The sequence below is a fragment of the Eublepharis macularius genome, chromosome 11, assembly GCF_028583425.1.
Source record: "Eublepharis macularius isolate TG4126 chromosome 11, MPM_Emac_v1.0, whole genome shotgun sequence".
NCBI classification, from domain to species: domain Eukaryota; kingdom Metazoa; phylum Chordata; class Lepidosauria; order Squamata; family Eublepharidae; genus Eublepharis; species Eublepharis macularius.
This window is the reverse complement of record NC_072800.1, coordinates 73,318,333-73,335,339: the sequence shown is the minus strand read 5'-3', so window position 1 is coordinate 73,335,339 and position 17,007 is coordinate 73,318,333. Positions and strand designations below refer to the sequence as shown.

Sequence of the window (17,007 nt, the reverse complement as noted above, 5' to 3'; positions counted from 1 at the left end):
AGGGCAAGGCTTAAGGAAAGTCAGATGCAGCAGAGCAGACTTGCCCAGCTCTGTTCAGCTTGCCACATAGAGGATGTTCTGTTTTATTCTCCTTTGCAAAAACGTACAAGATCCTAATCTGGTCATTATCACTTGATTAGGTTTGCAATCAAAATCTAAAATTTCAGGCAGAACGACTGCCTTTACTCATTCTTGAATCTCCAAACAAACGCTGGAATCTCTGTTCAGTGACCTGACAAGCATTTGGGGTGGGAGGTGGAAATTCCACCTGTCATCATTTTCAAATTGCTCACTAAGCTAACAAACAAGATTTGAGTGCAGATAAGACTGGACTCAGAATATTCTTTGGGCCTCTCTCTCATTTGCTAACCCATGCAACATACTTATCTCATTGTTATTTTGAGCAAGATTGTCAAAGCTCTGCCTTTAGACTAATTACTGTGGCGGTAGGCAAGAACAAGCTTCTGTCTTGTCTGGGGACTGTATCACTTCCTTTACATTTCAGTGTGGCATCACTCAAGTCACGCTTCTGTAATCTTGGTGCTGCAGTGTGTACTTTGAGACACTTCAGAGATCTAGAGGGCATTTTGAGGGGGTAGAGATACAAAATTTCTGTAAACGTATTGGGGAAAGAAACTTGGGGGGAAATTTAAATAAATGCAATCAATCCTAAATTTGTTTTACTGCTTTAACATTAAAAAAAACATCTGTAATTTAGTAAATATCTATAGTTGCACTGTTTGCCAAATTTATAATTCTAAGAATTTGAATGCCTTAGTTTTCTACAAGCAAAATTACAAATAATTCTGAAGAAAAAAGGTTGAAAACCATTACGCTGTATGCTTCATTGCCATATTATCTTACTTTTAGCCACTTTCCCCTTCTATCATTGTCTTCCACCAGTGGGTGGAAGACCTTTCCGTTTTGTGTGGCATTTCATTGCCTTATTGGCCTTTCTTCCCGTTTGTGATTCTGTGTTTTTTAAAGTATGTGTGTTTCTCAGCTTATTCTAATGCTTTTATTATTCATCATCATGAAACGGGAATGCTGAATTTATTTGGCCATTATTCTCTGTGGGGAAAACTATCCAGGGGGCTGGGGTGTGTGTGTCATTTTTCAAGCAAACTTCGCCAAATTTGCCAGGAACCTAATTCTGCTCATCCAGTAAAGACTGTCCAAGTTTCAGGATAACTGGACTCAGGGATCCAATTCTATGGACCTCTGAACAAGCTGTCCCCAGGCACCCTCCATTGTTTCTGGTGAGGGAAATATTTCCAAGTCTTTCCAGGCAAAGAAACCTTAATTGAAGGGCAACCGCTGGCCAAAAGCCACTTGCCAATGTGTTGCAATGTCAGCTGAACCAGCAAGCCCAAAAAAACCAGAATCAAGCTGAAGCAAGGAGACCAATATCACACCAGACCAGCCTTCCAGAACCAATGTCAGACCAGAGAATCCCACCAGAACCACTGTAAACCAAGAGGAAGGGCAGTGTTGCAAGCCCAACAGAAAAAGTGTCACTCAAAGAATCCAGGCAGAGAGGACTCAGTGCCAATGCAAGCACAACAGAACCAAACCAAAACCAGAGAATCCCAACAGAGTCAGTGTCAAATAACCAAACTAAAGCAAGGAAGGACACTGTTGCAAACTCAACAGAACCAACAATCAACGTCAAACCATTACCAGACAAGCCTGGGAAGCTGCAAAGGGGGAAAACCTTACTCATTCACTCCCTCTCCCTCTCTCCTGTCTCACTCCCCCCTTCCCTGGAGGAAAAAAGCCCACTAAAGTTGATGAGGGGGAGAGCTTGCAGGAGCAGCCAGCCAGCTTTAAAAAGGTGGTAACTACACTTGCCTGATAAACCCTAATACATTTGGGTTCAGCCAGCATTTATTTATTCAGTATCCCAATTTTATTTGGGATTCTCTAATGTTATTCTGTATACTCAGATAATACCGAACCAGCAATTAGTATTATCCAGGTATACCAAATACAGAATCACACACCCCTAAAGGCAGAAAGCAATCCACAAGCCAAGGAGGTCTTGTCTGCACCTCTGTCATACCCTCTTGGTGCAGAAGCAGATCTAGGATTGTTGTATTTGTACGCTAGTATTATTCTTTCCTGCTGTAGATTGGCTCAGTTTTGCTATTGGAAAAATGGGAAAGGAAGTCCAGTCTGGAAGGGGGCGATGTCTGTTTTTCCTGCTTGTTCCTCCCATCCCTAGTGGAGGCTAGATCCCCTTCCACTGCCACATGTGATGAACTTTACCCTCTCCCCAAGCAATTCCTTCATGTCCTTCACATTCTCTTCTAGTGGAGCAGGGGACTGTTGACACACTGGATATTCTCTAGCCTCGTGTCATCTCCCCCACAACCCACCCAACATTTGAAGGGTGCAGGAAAGGAGAATGGAATATATAGCTTTCAAAAGAGGAGAAAGAAAGGAGATACGGATGAGGAAAGCAGTGGGCTGAACTCATGAACTGAGGGCTGCCTTGTGGCCAGTGGGTTAGTATGGAATCCCTATAGTTTAAAAAAAGAGTTAACACTTGCTTGTTTTTCCCCAGAAGTTTGGAAACCAGTCTAAGCCAGAATTCACAGTTGATCTCAGGGGCGCATTTGTTGACTGGGCTTCGAAGGAGAAATCTAGCAAGAAGAATGTGATTGAGGTGACTTCCCCTTCCTTTTTGCCTGACTTTATTTTGGATGTTAAGGGGAACAGGGCATTGTTGGACATTTCCTAAAACTCTTTACAGTAAAGCTAATACTTCTGAATCTCTTGTATGATAATTGGCTCATATTTAATATTTGCACTTACTGCTGAAAAGTATAAGGGAGCAAAATGTATTTTAGAACCCCTGACTTCTAATGTCATGTATCTTCCTAGTAATAAAAGTTTAATAAAGATGTATTCTTTAGGATCACTCATAAGTATTTTAATTCTAATGCTCTGACTCCTTTTCCTTTAAAGCTGAAAACACGACAAGGAACAGAGTTGTTGATTCAATCTGATAATGACATTTCTATTAATGAATGGCTTAAAGTTCTAAATTATACTATCAATAACCAGGTATGTTCTTAAATAATATTTTTTTCTGTGAAGTTTTTCTGCTCCTCCTCCCTTTTTCTTCATGACTCAAAATGTGCAAAGGCCATTATGCAAAAAATAGTTCAGTATGAGAAAAAACTTGATTAAAGCAGATTCAATAATCAGGATGTGGAATTAAGGATTTTCCAACAAAAATATTTTGCATTGAGATCTGAACTGCTTTACTGCTATGGAAATCCTCTGTGTGGCTTGCCTGAAAACAAAATGCTGATTAGATTGGAACATTGATTAAAATCTCCTGCATGGGATATGTCTTTGGTTCATTTCTGCCATTGCAATGACTCTCTCTTCAAAGCTTTGAATACATTGTTTTGTCTCAGACTTGAAAAGGAAATGGGTTAACGAAGGAAATTTTAAGAATGATTTATAACTGCCTCAAACTCTTTGCTTAGAGTTCTACGCAACAACTCTGTGTGCTCAGAGCACTGAACAAATGCAGCAATCTGGAGTAAAATTAACTATATTTGAGAAACAAAATTTATTTATTTCATTAATACCTCACCTTTCTTCCCAAAGGGGGACACAAAATGGCTTATATTGTTCTCTTCTCCTCCATTTTATCCTCACAAAAACTCTGTGAGGTAGGTTAGGCCAAGAGTCTGTGAATTTCCGAAGATCACCCAGCAAGCTTCCATGGCAGAGCGGGGATTCAAACCTGGATCTCCCAGTCCTAGTCCAATGCTGTAACAAAAGTGTACTCTTTCTACAGTTCTAGCAGACATTTTAGTATGAAGAATTGAGGAGGCATGTTGACAATTTTTATCAAATTATTAATGTTAATTACCAGGGGTGTGTGAATTGGGATTCTGATTCATAAAAAACCCTGAATCGGGCCTGAATTGGAAAGATTTGGGATTCCCGAATTGGGCCCAGCATTGCTGGCCTGATTCGGAAATACTGAATCAAAGCTTTCTGAAGCGATTTGTATCGCTTCGGGAAGTTTGGGGCAAAGCAGTGGCAGCCGCTCCCGCAGCACTTTTCTAGCTGTTTGCATTGTAAACAGCAAGAAAAGCACTGCTTGCTTTCAAACTTTCCGCCCTGTCACTTTTTTCTCCTCTCCCTCCCATGGGGGGTGGGGGGGAAGCAGCGGAATGGGAAGTTTGAAAACAGTAGGATAAGGGTGCTTTCAGTTTCAAATGCCCTGTGCTGGCTTCACCCAATGTGCGTCAGGTGAAGCTGGCATGGAGCGTTTAAAATCGCTCCTTTTGCCACTAGCGAGTGACAGGAGAAGGGGTGTGGTATGTTTGAAAGCCCCCCTTCTGCCCATCGTGAGCAGTACGAGAAGGGTGGCTTTGAGCTTTGATTTGCTCCGAATCTTTATGGAGCATACTGAAGCTTTAACACCTGAATCCCGAAGCAGTTTGCTGCTTTGGGGTTCGGGTCATTCCAGATTGTTTTCCCGCTTTGGGTGAACCTGAAGTGGGAAACCCAAATATTTTTCTGGTGTACACCCCTATTAATTACTTACAGCTTTCATGTATGTGTCTTTACCAATCTGGCAATATTCCAAAATGCCATATTCAGACCAAGCATCATGTTACAAATACATTCTTTTGGGAAACTGCCAGTACTTTCTGTGCAAAGTTTGGAATTGATACCTGGCACTGGAAAGTAGCCTGTACAGATTACATGTGGCTGAATGATTCAGCTAAACGTCCTCTGAGAACTCCCATGTTAATTGAGAGGCCAGTCTCCAAAGGCTGACAGGTCACTCTGTTAACTGCCTGGCTTTCTGCCTAAGAAGTCTCTGCCAACAGGTATCCACAGTTCAACATAAGACTATGAAATTTTGAAGACCCAAATCTGTTGAGAAATACAGAGTCTTCAGTTTCACATGAATAACTTCATAGCAGTGTTAAAACTGGTTTTCCACCACTGTGCTTACCACAACTTGAGAAAATTCTGCATATATTCTGATGTACTGATTCATTGGTCTCCTGTGCAAAGTGAGAAACAATAAGATCGGATGCAAGGAACATCAATATCCTGAAGTGTTGGGTGTGTGATAAAATATTTGGAACACTGCTCCAGTGCAACTGTGCAACCGGCTAATTATCCCAAAGGAATTCTGCTGATCCTAAATCTCTACTTTGTGTTACTTTGGGGAAGGTGGGATAAAGCTGTAACCAATGTCGAATGAGATTAAGGCAGAGAAGCTGCAGCATAGCTTTGATAGGATCAGGGTATTGCAGGGTGTAAATAACAATCTTCCACGACAGGGTTGGAGTTTTCTGTTTATTTAGGCTTCTGAAATCTTTGACCTCACAATATAATTATTGAACCAGAAGCATAAATCTCAAGGTCCTTGAGTCAAACTTCACACTGTGATGATCCATAGCCAGATCTCATGCAGTTTTTAAACTATAAGTATTTGCACCATTTTCCCAATGCAAAGGGGTGCCCTGGAGTTGCAGTTTGCTCTGCAGGGGAAGCATATGGATATCTGTATGGTATCTCTGTAAACAGCAGTTGTGGGGTGGGGAATTGCTTTGGGGAAATGATACGACAGGATAAAATTAATCTGACTTCTAGAACTGTGTCTTAATCCTTTTCCGCATCCTAAAGACAACTGGTTTATCTTGCTAAATGACGGTTTAAGTTGTAAAGATTACTGAAAGAATATATGTTAAATGCTTTGAACACCAAATGCTCGATAAAACCTGCTAATAATAATAGTAATTATGACATTACTATGACAGGTATTTCTTGCAGAAACTGTTCACATGCACTATCAGATCAGGAGAACAGCCATAGCTTCATTGCCAAGGAAACTGAAACAATTACAAGATCATGATACTTCAGCTTCATAGAGATGTGGAAGCTCTGCAATCCCCTCCTTCCTATATTCTTGGAGGAATGTTACTATTTAAATATCAAGAGTTTTCTTAATTAAGAGAGCTGTCAAACTTTGTAAGAGCAGAGTTAATGAAATTTTCTTGTAAAAAAAAATCTCAATAGATGGTGGAATCTGATGAAGCATTGGATGACGAAGTGCCAGATTCTCCTGGGGTAGAAAAACAGGACAAAGAAAAGGACCATAAAGATTCCAAAAAGCTCCGCTGTAAGTTGAAATTCTAAAATAAACCTCTATACATGCTTGGGATGCTCTACATAATGAATTGCTCGGAAAGTAACCTTGTGCCATGTTTTGCTAATCTCTCTTAAAGAGTATAAGATTGAAAAGAGGCTAAAATTGAATATGAGTAAATTTCCTCTCCACATTTTAAAGTGTAGATTGTAAAAAGAGAGAATTGGGAGAGACCTAGCAAATATAGAGCTATGGTGATCAGGGGAAATAGTTGTAGAGATTTGACAAACTCAAATTATTCTGAAGGCTTAAGAGAAAAGGAGGTCTTAATCTGAGTTTACAGATTTAAGCATAATAAATATGAAATATCATGCCCGACTAGATTTTAAGATAAAAATGTTTTATTTTAATATCTCAGATATTTGAGGTTAAACAGATCAGAAAATCATAGTATTTCAGATTTGGGTTCCTACTGATAGAATGAGCTATGTTCTTGGCCGCTGCCATCCCTTGATCTTGTACGAATCTTCTATATTGGTATAAAATAAATGTTTCCTATGTGAAGGCAAAGAGCATTAGAATGCTTTGCTTATGTTTCTTCACAATGTTTACAGATTTGTCCACATTCCAATCCATGTGAGTCAGTATGTTAGCACAATAGTTTCTAGTTCAGCATGTAGGGAGATAAAACTGCTTCAGTTTCTTCTGATCTCCTCCTAGATTAATAGAACTGTAGCTATATCTTCCTGAACTTCTGATTTCCATTTGCAAACATAAGAGTTCTTCATAGGCAAGTAGTTCTGTGTGGTTTAAAAGCCATCAAGTTATGTAAGGGGAATAAATACTAAGGTAAACAGCCTTATGTAAAGCTTGTGAAAGTGTTCTTGGTCAGGGCTAGCATTGCTGTTGTTCTGTCTTCAGCCCTTCTTAAAGATTTCTCTTTTTCCATAAATATTTGGAAACGTGCTAGTGGGTGGTCGCATGAAGGATAGTAAATTCAAATATGTGGTGGAATGTCCAGCTTCCCACTCAGTGCAATCCTGAGCAGAGTTACTCCAGTCTAAGACCATTGTTTTAATGGGCTTAGACGGGAGCAACTCTGCTTAGGATTGCACTGTATATTTTGGAAATTGACGTTGAAAGAAAAGATTAAGCTTAAAGCTTGCTTTTTCTTTCAGCAATAAAATTGTCCGGCAGCATTGATTCTTCAGAACAAAAGAAAACTAAAACGAAATTGAAGAAGTTTTTGACCCGCAGACCCACATTACAAGCTGTCCGCGAAAAAGGCTACATCAAAGGTAAGCAAAGTTCTGATTTTGTAGTAATCCTTTTGGCAATAGTAAGGTTGGACAAGACAGATATTTGCTCAGAAAATGGCGAGGTTGTTGTTGTTGTTGTTGTTGTTAAAGTTCCTGGCTAGGGTACACACTGTTTGAAGATTTTTGGTGTCTGGAATAAGAGAGGCTACAATATTGATTGTAAAAATAAAGGCCATGAGGAGAAGGCTAGCATGCTGTACAATCCCACATTTACCTAGAAAGACAATATAAGCAGGGAATACTTGAGTGCAAATCAAGGGATGTGGAAAGTTCAGTACAAACATATCTTTTTTTGTCATTGTGTTTTGAGCTTAAAGATATCTGTGTTAAATGATTCTTGTTTGGGCTTCCACAGTGGACCAGTTTGAACAGTCTTTTTTCTGAGTAAAGGCTGCCCACAGTGGAGGATTGTGATTGCGCCTTCCTATTCCACCCCCTCTGGTTGTGCCTGTTTTGCGTCTGGTTCTGCTGAATGGCCATACACAGGCATATAATTTAAATAGGCCCTTCGTATATAAATTTCAGTATTCACTGGCCCATATCCTGATGTTAATTCGAAGGTTATATGTGGAGTATTGTTCATGGTGCTTGGTTCCACCTGTGTAACCCTTAGGCAAGTGTAGCCATATGTGAATGTTTTGCAAGCCATGAAGCAGGACAGACAGTGAGGTAGGAAGGCACAATGTCACACAATACGTGGCCTCTACTCCAGAGAAGAAATGAATAAAAATAGCAATTCTTTACTGGCTTTTTCCCCTAAAGTGTGAGAGTATATATTTAATTTTCTAAAAGTGTTCATACAATTACTAAAAAATTGTTAGAGCTTTTTAAAAATTAAGTCATGTGGTGGGTTCCAATTATAAACGAGTGAGGTGGTGAAGGTGCATAATCACATTAAGTATGAGATTATCTGGATGCCTGATAATTGAGGAAAACTTGTTTGACATCATGGTGGGAAGCAAATATTGCTGATAGAGCAAAGGACAGTGCAGCACAGTCACTTCTACTTTCATCCTGACCCAAAACAAAACTTGGGAAAGAGCAGGCTAATTTTTCCTTCCTTGTAATCACTTTGAAGACTCTTCTAATAAATAGGTTTTGTGGCATTCTAAATTATTTACATTAGGTCATTTGTTTCATCCGCTAATACAATAGGAAAGCTAGAGTGTGAATTCTGTAGCTAATTATTTAGAGTTAAAATGTCAGTGGAGAGATTATTTAATTGATCGTGGCTATATGGCTGTATGAGGTCTGTTCTTGGCTCTGATTGTACTCTGTATAATGTTAGAAATTTAAGCATTTAATAAAAGCCGTGTTCAGTAGCTTACCAACCTTGTCTATAATTCTGGGCAGTTTATCTTCACCTTTCTGACCTCTCTATTTCTCTGTTTTCAGATCAAGTGTTTGGTTGCAATTTATCCAGCTTGTGTCAAAGAGAAAACAGCACTGTGCCAAAATTTGTGAAGTTGTGTATTGAGCATGTTGAAGAACATGGTGGGTAGAAGATATGTCTTGATTTTTTGATGATAGATGATGTTATTTAAAAGTACACGATTAGCATTTTTTTTAAGTTTCAAATGATAGGGCATATTAATATATGCAGGCTTTTATATGGTCCCAATATAAGGGTGTAATCAGTTTCTTTCCAAATCATCATTTGGAACTTTTGTGGAGAAATAGATCCAGCTTCCCCAAGCGGGACATTTTTGGATTAGCCAGGGCTTGCTTTGAGGCTGTAGAGCTCCTCCAGGCATGTTTGTTTAGAGCTTTCTATGATACTTCATAAGCCCTCAGATATGGAAGGAAATTTTCAAGGAATGCCCCCTAAAATAAGCAAAAACAGAAGTATAATTTCTTCTGTAGTAAATGGAAATCCTTAATAGATTGGATTAGCCCTAGTTTCGTACAGTCACTGCTGGAAACCTGTTGTCTAGATTGTTTAGAACAGAATTATTCCCCGTTTTGATTATTACTTCACACTGCACAGTCATGAATACCTGAAATTTATCTCTCTTTAAAAAAAAAAGAATTATAGTATTCTAATGGAGACTTATAGTATGGATGTACCAGATTCTGCCAGTGTGACTGTGCAGTAAAAGAATCCCTGAATGAGAGGCGCACCCATGATCTCACACCGAAGGCGGGGGTTGCTTGCCGGTGTAAACTGGCTTTGATTCTGAGGGGAAAACAATCCTTTAAAAATCCCCCAAAAGTCGTGCAGCACCACCCTGAGCAGGTTTCCTCCGATGTTTCAGCCTCAAGCTACAATATGACTCAGGCATGCTGGAGGCCATTTATTTCAGAGGGTTCAGCCAAACCTAGCTCCATTTATGTTATAAATAAAAATCTCCATCCCAGTTTTTGGCCCACCAGTAAGACATAAACTATTTGAAACCAATAATCTAAAATGAAATCATAAAATGCAGTCAGCCATAAATCAGATCTCAAGGTTCAGCAGAAGGGGAAAAAGGCCTCCAGTAAAGCAGCCTGTTAAAATTCATTAGAACTAGTTAACTGTTGGAAAAGATTGTATTAACCAGCCAACTGAAGCAAGACATTTTTTAACTCCAGTGCTTCTTGGAAAATAACTCACTCTCTTTGAGGGCTTAAAGGTACCCTTTTGCACTCATTCCTCTCCTTTCCCCACTGAACATTCTTTTGAAACAATATTGGCGTGAAGGGTGTGTGTGTGTGTGTGTGTGTGTGTGTGTGTGTGTGTGTGTGTGTGTCAGTGTCAGGCATCATGGACAGGAAGCTCCGTGGTTTCTGTGCCCCCAGTGAGAATGCCTTGCTGTGTGTAATTGCCCCAGGGCAACTCTGTTGACAGGCAAACACAGAACTCAACATGCGCAAGTGATTTCTGTGTTGAGTTGATTGGGAATAGGGAAGGCAGGCCTTATGGAAACCCTTGTTGGTACCAGACAAGCCTCAAGGCGGGAAGCTTTCCGTAGATGAGGTGCCACTACTAAAAAGCCCTGCCTCTGGTTGCCTCCCAGTCACCTCTGAAGGCAGGGATCGTGAGGCAGATTTTAACTGGCAGTATAGAGAAGGTGGTACTCTAGCCCCAAGCTGTTTAGGGCTTTAAAGATGTGGACCAGCAGTTGGAGTTAGGCCCGGAAACAAATAGACAACTGTGCAGATATTTCAGCAGGGAGTGATACTATCCCTGCGTCCCACTCTGACCGTAGCCCGGCTACCGCATTGTGGAGCAGCTGAGTTTTCTGGACCGTTTTCAAAGGCAGCCTCACATAAACACAAGACGGTAATCTAAATGGGATGAAATCAAAGAATGGATCACTATAGCTGGATTGTGTTTTATTCGTCTGTAATAGCTTATGCATCGAATACGACTAAATGCATATACAGCGAAAGGTGGTAATCTGACAAAGAAAGCAGAAAATTGCTTTTAAAAAAACAAACAAACTCAAGGTTGGATTTTGGCACTGTATTCAGCTTATATCCCCTTCCTCTTGGTTGACCAAATGTTTTTGCTGTTGTCCTGTTTTGAATAGCTTATGCTTATTCAACATGTTACGTCTTCTGAAAAGAAATGATGAAAGCTGCAGCACTTTGCTCCCAAAAGTTTTAGAATGACAGATCTGACTGCTGCTACTGACTTAGTCCCACTGATAAATGTACCAGGATATCACAGGCATAACAGCACCATGTCCTTTAAGATCTTGTATTGTCTAGGATAATGGGGTAAAGAATGGAGAAGAGGTGGTGGACCTGATAGGCCATCAAGCTGTACAAGCTCTAGAAGTTAAAAAGGTAATTCAGTATTCAAACTTGGACTTTTATTACATCAAAAGTTTTGCTTTGCTGAAGCTTCAATAGTTACTTTCCTTTTAAATATTACAGCCTCTGAGATATGCAACCAAAGCTAAAAATCTTTAGGAAACTACTTACTAAACAAAATTTGAACTGTGTTTTAGGACTGGATGTCGATGGGTTGTACAGAGTTAGCGGCAATCTTGCAGTAATACAGAAACTAAGATTTGCAGTTAATCATGGTAAGTTCCCATACAATAATAATAATAATACTCCATAAAGCGACAATGATTGCTCAGTTCTTAGTTAATTTAAAGCTTATTGCTGAATACTTAGGAACCATTATGAGCTGGAGGGGCTAAATTTAGGAGTGGTTTAAAGAGAAACTGACTCATATCTCATAAGGTTTTTAATGTTGGTGTTAATATTTTTTCAGAGTACCTTTCCCTCATTTCTTATGGGAATGTTGCACTTATGATGAGTACATTATGACAATAAGCACTCATGATGATGTAGCTATAATGTGCTTTCTATTTCAGATGAAAAACTGGACTTGAATGACAGTAAATGGGAAGATATCCATGTCATCACTGGAGCTCTGAAGATGTTTTTTCGAGAACTTCCAGAACCGCTATTCACTTACAATCATTTCAATGATTTTGTCAATGCTATCAGTAAGTCTGCCACAAAAACTGTTTATCTTTAGGTAATGCTTGTATAGCAGTTCCAGACAGGTAGTTATGTTAGCCTATTCTGCAACTAACAGTCAAGTTTTGTGGCACCTTAAAGACTAGGAAATGTATTATGGCGTAAACTTTTGATAGCACATTGTATATTATACACACCCACACCTGTCAAAAGAGAAGCTGCAAACAATGGGGTCAAAAGGCACTGAAATACATTCAGTAGCAGTAAGTTTGTCACATTTATATGTAGAGCCCAAACAGACACAACATCAAAACAGTGGTCCGTTTACCACAGAAGGCAATGGTAAACCCTGATTTGCTATGCTAACTGAAAATCTAAAGAGGGACAATTGGTTTTTGTAGTGGGAAAGATAACATTGATCTGGTATTAAAACTAAATTTACTAATTCTAGTCCAGAGCTTGTCCCTGGTTCAGATCTCACTCTGACATGAACTCTGTAGATGGCCTTTCCCCTCAGATCTATAATCTGGGGGTAATAATGGCTAAATTACAAGAGTATTGTTAGGATTACAAGAGAATGCAAGTGATTCTGGGAGCCTTGTCAACCAGGCAAGAGGGAGAAAGAGATGATGAGGTAGTTCTGCATCTCCATCTTCTTCTCCCTAGGAGAACTAAGGGAGAACTAAGTGGGAGAACTAAGGACTGTACCTCTCAGTCTGTTCTTCAGCCATTAGGAGCTTCTTGGCAATGTGCTGTACTTGCTTCTAAGGCTCTCTGGCCTACTGAAGCTGTCCAAAAATATAGCAGTCCAAATGTTGCCCATGCTGTGGGTAGGAAGGTTATCTTCATCATTGAAGAGTAAAATCTCAGAGGTGATGAGGCAGGAGAGCTTTTTCACATACCAATAATCAGTCATCTTCACAGCTGTTCTTCCCAGACATACTGTGTAGAGCCTTACTACACTCTCAGTAGAGTCATTGAGTTACCTCAGGCGATACAAGAGTTCCAGCCTGAAAACAAGTCTTTAAAGCCAGAAAGGCACAAAGAAGAGTTTCTACCCACTCCCTCCATAGAGAGAACCAGGGCTCATTTCGAGGGAGAACGCACTGGAATGGTGTTCTGGCAGTTCCTCCAAGTCAGGTGGCCCCACCCACGTGACTTTGGGCCGTTTAGGCCTCGATTGGTACCAAACTGGCCCGAATCTGGGCCAAAATGGCCTGGATCTGGTCGGTGCCAGACGGGGGAACCTTCCCCCACCCAGCACCAACCCGGTCCTGGCCATTTCGGCCATGATCCAGGCCCAAAATGGCCATGTTCGGCCAATTTGGGCCCGTTTCGGGGCCAAAGCGGCCCAGATCAGGCCGGCCCCCGCCCAGCACCAACCTGGTCCCAGCTGTATCGGCCCTGATCCGGGCCGAAACGAGCCCAAAATGGCCAAAAGGGGCCGGATCTGGTCGGTGCTGGGCAAGGGAAGCCTCCCCTGCCAAACCAACCCGGTCCCGGATCATTTTGGCCCCGATCTGGGCCCAAATGGGCAATTTTTGGCCCTTTTGGACACGGATTGGGGCTGAAATAGCCCAGACCAGGTCAGTGCCAGGCAGGGGAGGGTTCCCCCGCCTGGCTCCTAGCCGATCTGGGCCGTTTCAGCCTAGGTCTGGGCCTGAAATGCCCAAAATGGCCACTTTTGGTTATTTGGGGCCATTTTCTGCTGGGGTTGGGACCGAAACGGCCAAGATTGGGTCGGTGCCAGGTTGGGGAAGCCTCCCCCTCCCGGCACCGACCCAGTCCCTGCCATTTCAGCCCTGATCCAGGTTGAAACAGGCCCAAAATGGCCATTTGGCCCCATTCCCACTGGGATCGGGGCTGGAACGGCCAGGATCAGGTTGTTGCTGTGTGTGGGAACCATCCCATGCTTATCACTGACCTGGTCCTGGCTGTTTCGGCCCTGATCCAGGCCCAAACAGTGCCAGCTGGCCACTTTTGGCCATTTGGGGCCCATTTCAGCCGGGATCAGGACCAAAACCGCCAGGATTGGGTCAGTGCCTGGCCAAAACGTTCCCAGAACGGTCATTTTGAGCCATTTTGGACCTGTTTCTGCCTTGATTGGGGCCAAAAGGGCCCTGATTGGGCCACTGCCAGGTGGGGGAACACTCCCACGTCTGGCAGCAGCCAAATCCTGGCCATTTCGTCCCTATCAAGGTGTGTGGCATATGCTGAGTTATGCTAATGAGTTCCTGCAGCTCTTTTTCTACGAAATGACCCCTGGAGAGAACCGTTCTCTTCTCTGAGTGTTTTGAGGAGACATAGGCTCATTCAAGGAAGATTCTGTACACATGACCCAATCATCATTTGTGGATGCACTGATAACTTCCTTAGCATTGGGACATGTTCTGCCTAAGGACAGAGAAAGTTTCCTCACAGACACTTTTGATAGGGAAATTGTTTCAAGCGGGTAGCCGTGTTAGTCTGTAGTAGAAGAGCAAGATTTGGGTCCAGTAGCACCTTAAAGACCAACTAGATTTCTAGAGTATGAGCTTTCGAGAGTCAGGCCTCAGGAGTGAGTTGCAAACAGACTTTAATGCTGCTTTTCCTATGGAAATGATATATTGTATAGCAATATTAACTTTGGCCACTAGATGGTAGTATGTATTAGCTAATGTTCTCATAATCGGATTTTTCCCTGTTTATGGAAGTTTTGTCCTTTTCCCGTTCTTCCCAGAACAAGAGCCCAGACAACGTGTTCCTGCTGTACGAGAGCTGATTAAACAGTTGCCAAAGCCAAATCAAGATACCATGCAGGTGCTCTTCAGGCACCTCAAAAGGTAAGCAGTACGTGGAAGTAAAATGTGACCCATTCTATAACTCACACAAATAAATAAGGGAAGAGGATGAAATTGTGCTTTTTCATGGAGGTCACCTTGTCCAGCCAATCCCAGTCCTAGACTCAAGCGTAGCTTACTTATTTAGTATAAATTTGTGACAAGGAAAAGCTGGCATTATAAAATTTACTGCTGGAGGAAGATTTTGATATGTGTTAAATGGCGATGCGTGTGACAACATAACTCAGAAATGCGGAATTAGGCTCTGCAGGGAGCTCTGTGCAAACATGGGATGCTTCATTCATTGTATGGTGAGGGTGAATAAATGCAGTAAAAACAATGTGGCGGCCTCTGCTAAAGTAGACTAATTGTGAACAGCTTTAACCTTGTTCATACTACAGGCTTAAATTTGTGTCTCGTTTTGTCCTCAGAATTGTGGAAAATGGAGAGAAGAATCGAATGACCTATCAAAGCATAGCCATAGTCTTTGGTCCGACTCTGTTGAAGCCAGAAAAAGAGACATGTAACATAGCAGTTCACACTGTCTATCAGAACCAGATTGTGGAGTTAATCCTACTGGAATTGAACTCAATCTTTGGACGCTGAATTTCTCCAAATGAGACTGGCTTTAATGGGAGGACAACTGGGCTCCAGAAGAAGCTACATCTTTTTTCTATGTGGTGTATTGTGTTTGCGGACCAAGCAGCAACTCAATGTCTTTGCACTTTTGTGGGAGAGGGAAGTGTGTGTGACTAGTTCTAGCTGGGCTTTTGTGGAAGCTACTAAAATTTCTTTATCATTCACTTAATGTTGTGAAAATTTCAAGGTTTGTACACTTGAGATTACAGATCTAGTATAGATGTACACACTGGATTCCATGGTGAGGGAAGCTAAACCTGAAACTCAGTCTGGATAATCTGGAATTGCTTTTTAACATTGCTTATTACTGTTAGGTTCAGCACAGTGTGGGAAGGATAAATCTCATCAACTGACTTAGAAAAATCTCCATGGGCATTTTTAGTGAATAATTACATTATATGCTTACATGTGCTTCCTTTAAAATCATTCCTGATGCTGTCTACTGAGATTCTGCATTTATTAATAGGCTTTAACAAATAAATGTTATCAGTGGCCAGTGTAATTCCTCACTTGAGGTATCCTTTTTTTTTTTTTTGGTACTGTTGACCTTTGTACAGATTCCTTACTGGTTCTCTTGGACGCCTCACTAGTATTATTTCAAACTCTGAACTGGTACTCATATCCAACAGAGGATATACTGTGGTCTGAAATGAACTAGAGCTTTTAATTAATAAAGTTCACTTTTTCAGGGTATTGCTTTGGGCTACATTTGGAAAACTAAATTACATCTAACAATCCTAACGAAAGATTTATTTTAATGCTGAAGTGAATTCTTGGTCTGAACCTGTGGTAGTAAAACTAGATGTATATACAGACTGAAGCCCTAACAGCTTTTGGTTTTTATACTTATATATATTGTTGTATAGTTTCAGAGAACCATCTAGTCACACATTTCTAAACACTGGCGGGTTTGTAACAGATGCTGTCATGTCCCCCAGTGGAATGCCTGGGTTCTCTCAGAGAAATGGGCTAAAATGCTGTGCACTTTTAGATGCTAATTACATCTGCATGCAAATAAATGTAATGCAAATGGTGCTGGGAAAATACTGAGTGTGCTTGCTTAAATGGTTAATGCACTACAAGCAGAGCCGCTGATATTTAATATGTACAGGAGATACATTAGAAAAATGTATTACAAATTCTAACATCTATAAATAGCAGATGCCTAAGTTTGAATAGATGGATGTCTGGGAAATAATGAAAATGCTAAATTTCAGGATTCCTTTTTACATAAATAATGTAGATTGATTTGTAAAATAGGTTGCAGAAGATTTTGTTACAGGAGCTGTGGTCTGCAGAAGATTTTTTTAATGTATTTTTCTAGACTAACTGCTGTACCTGACATTTGCTCTGTTGAATCTGAATAAAGAGACCTGTTAGCTGTTTTGGAATTTGCTGCTCCAGGTTTGAGTGATATTATGCCTTGTTGAAAATGGGGGAACTAACTAACTGTTAGTGTTTGTGTATTACTTTTCAGTGTCTCTTTGGAAAAAGAATCAGGACCATTGTCCTAGTCACTTAATTTCTAAATAGCTTTTCTAAGTTACATAACTAAATAAAACACAATACAGCTATCATTAAAAACTGTGCATCCTAAAACACCTCCATTGAACGCTCTCAAACAATGGTGGATCTGATCAGTTTGAAATTTCGTCTCTGGCTCTGTTGTGAGCCA

General features: G+C 40.9%; 1 protein-coding gene across 8 annotated transcripts in view; it reads left to right on the top strand.

Moving 5' to 3' along the window:
* Positions 1–16,723, top strand: part of ARHGAP12 (Rho GTPase activating protein 12) — an 80,401-nt gene extending 63,678 nt beyond the window's left edge. For 5 of the 8 annotated variants that reach the window (XM_054991324.1, XM_054991323.1, XM_054991322.1 and 2 more), the window contains 9 exons: positions 2,567–2,668; positions 2,971–3,069; positions 6,067–6,169; positions 7,315–7,434; positions 8,851–8,949; positions 11,391–11,468; positions 11,766–11,900; positions 14,594–14,696; positions 15,125–16,723. In XM_054991324.1, the coding sequence (XP_054847299.1) occupies positions 2,567–2,668; positions 2,971–3,069; positions 6,067–6,169; positions 7,315–7,434; positions 8,851–8,949; positions 11,391–11,468; positions 11,766–11,900; positions 14,594–14,696; positions 15,125–15,299 (1,014 nt within the window). In that variant the 3' untranslated portion in view covers positions 15,300–16,723. The remainder of the gene's footprint in view (positions 1–2,566; positions 2,669–2,970; positions 3,070–6,066; positions 6,170–7,314; positions 7,435–8,850; positions 8,950–11,390; positions 11,469–11,765; positions 11,901–14,593; positions 14,697–15,124) is intronic. The other 3 variants (XM_054991327.1, XM_054991326.1, XM_054991321.1) reach the window with 1 other exon arrangement.
* The last annotated feature ends 284 nt before the right edge of the window (positions 16,724–17,007 follow it).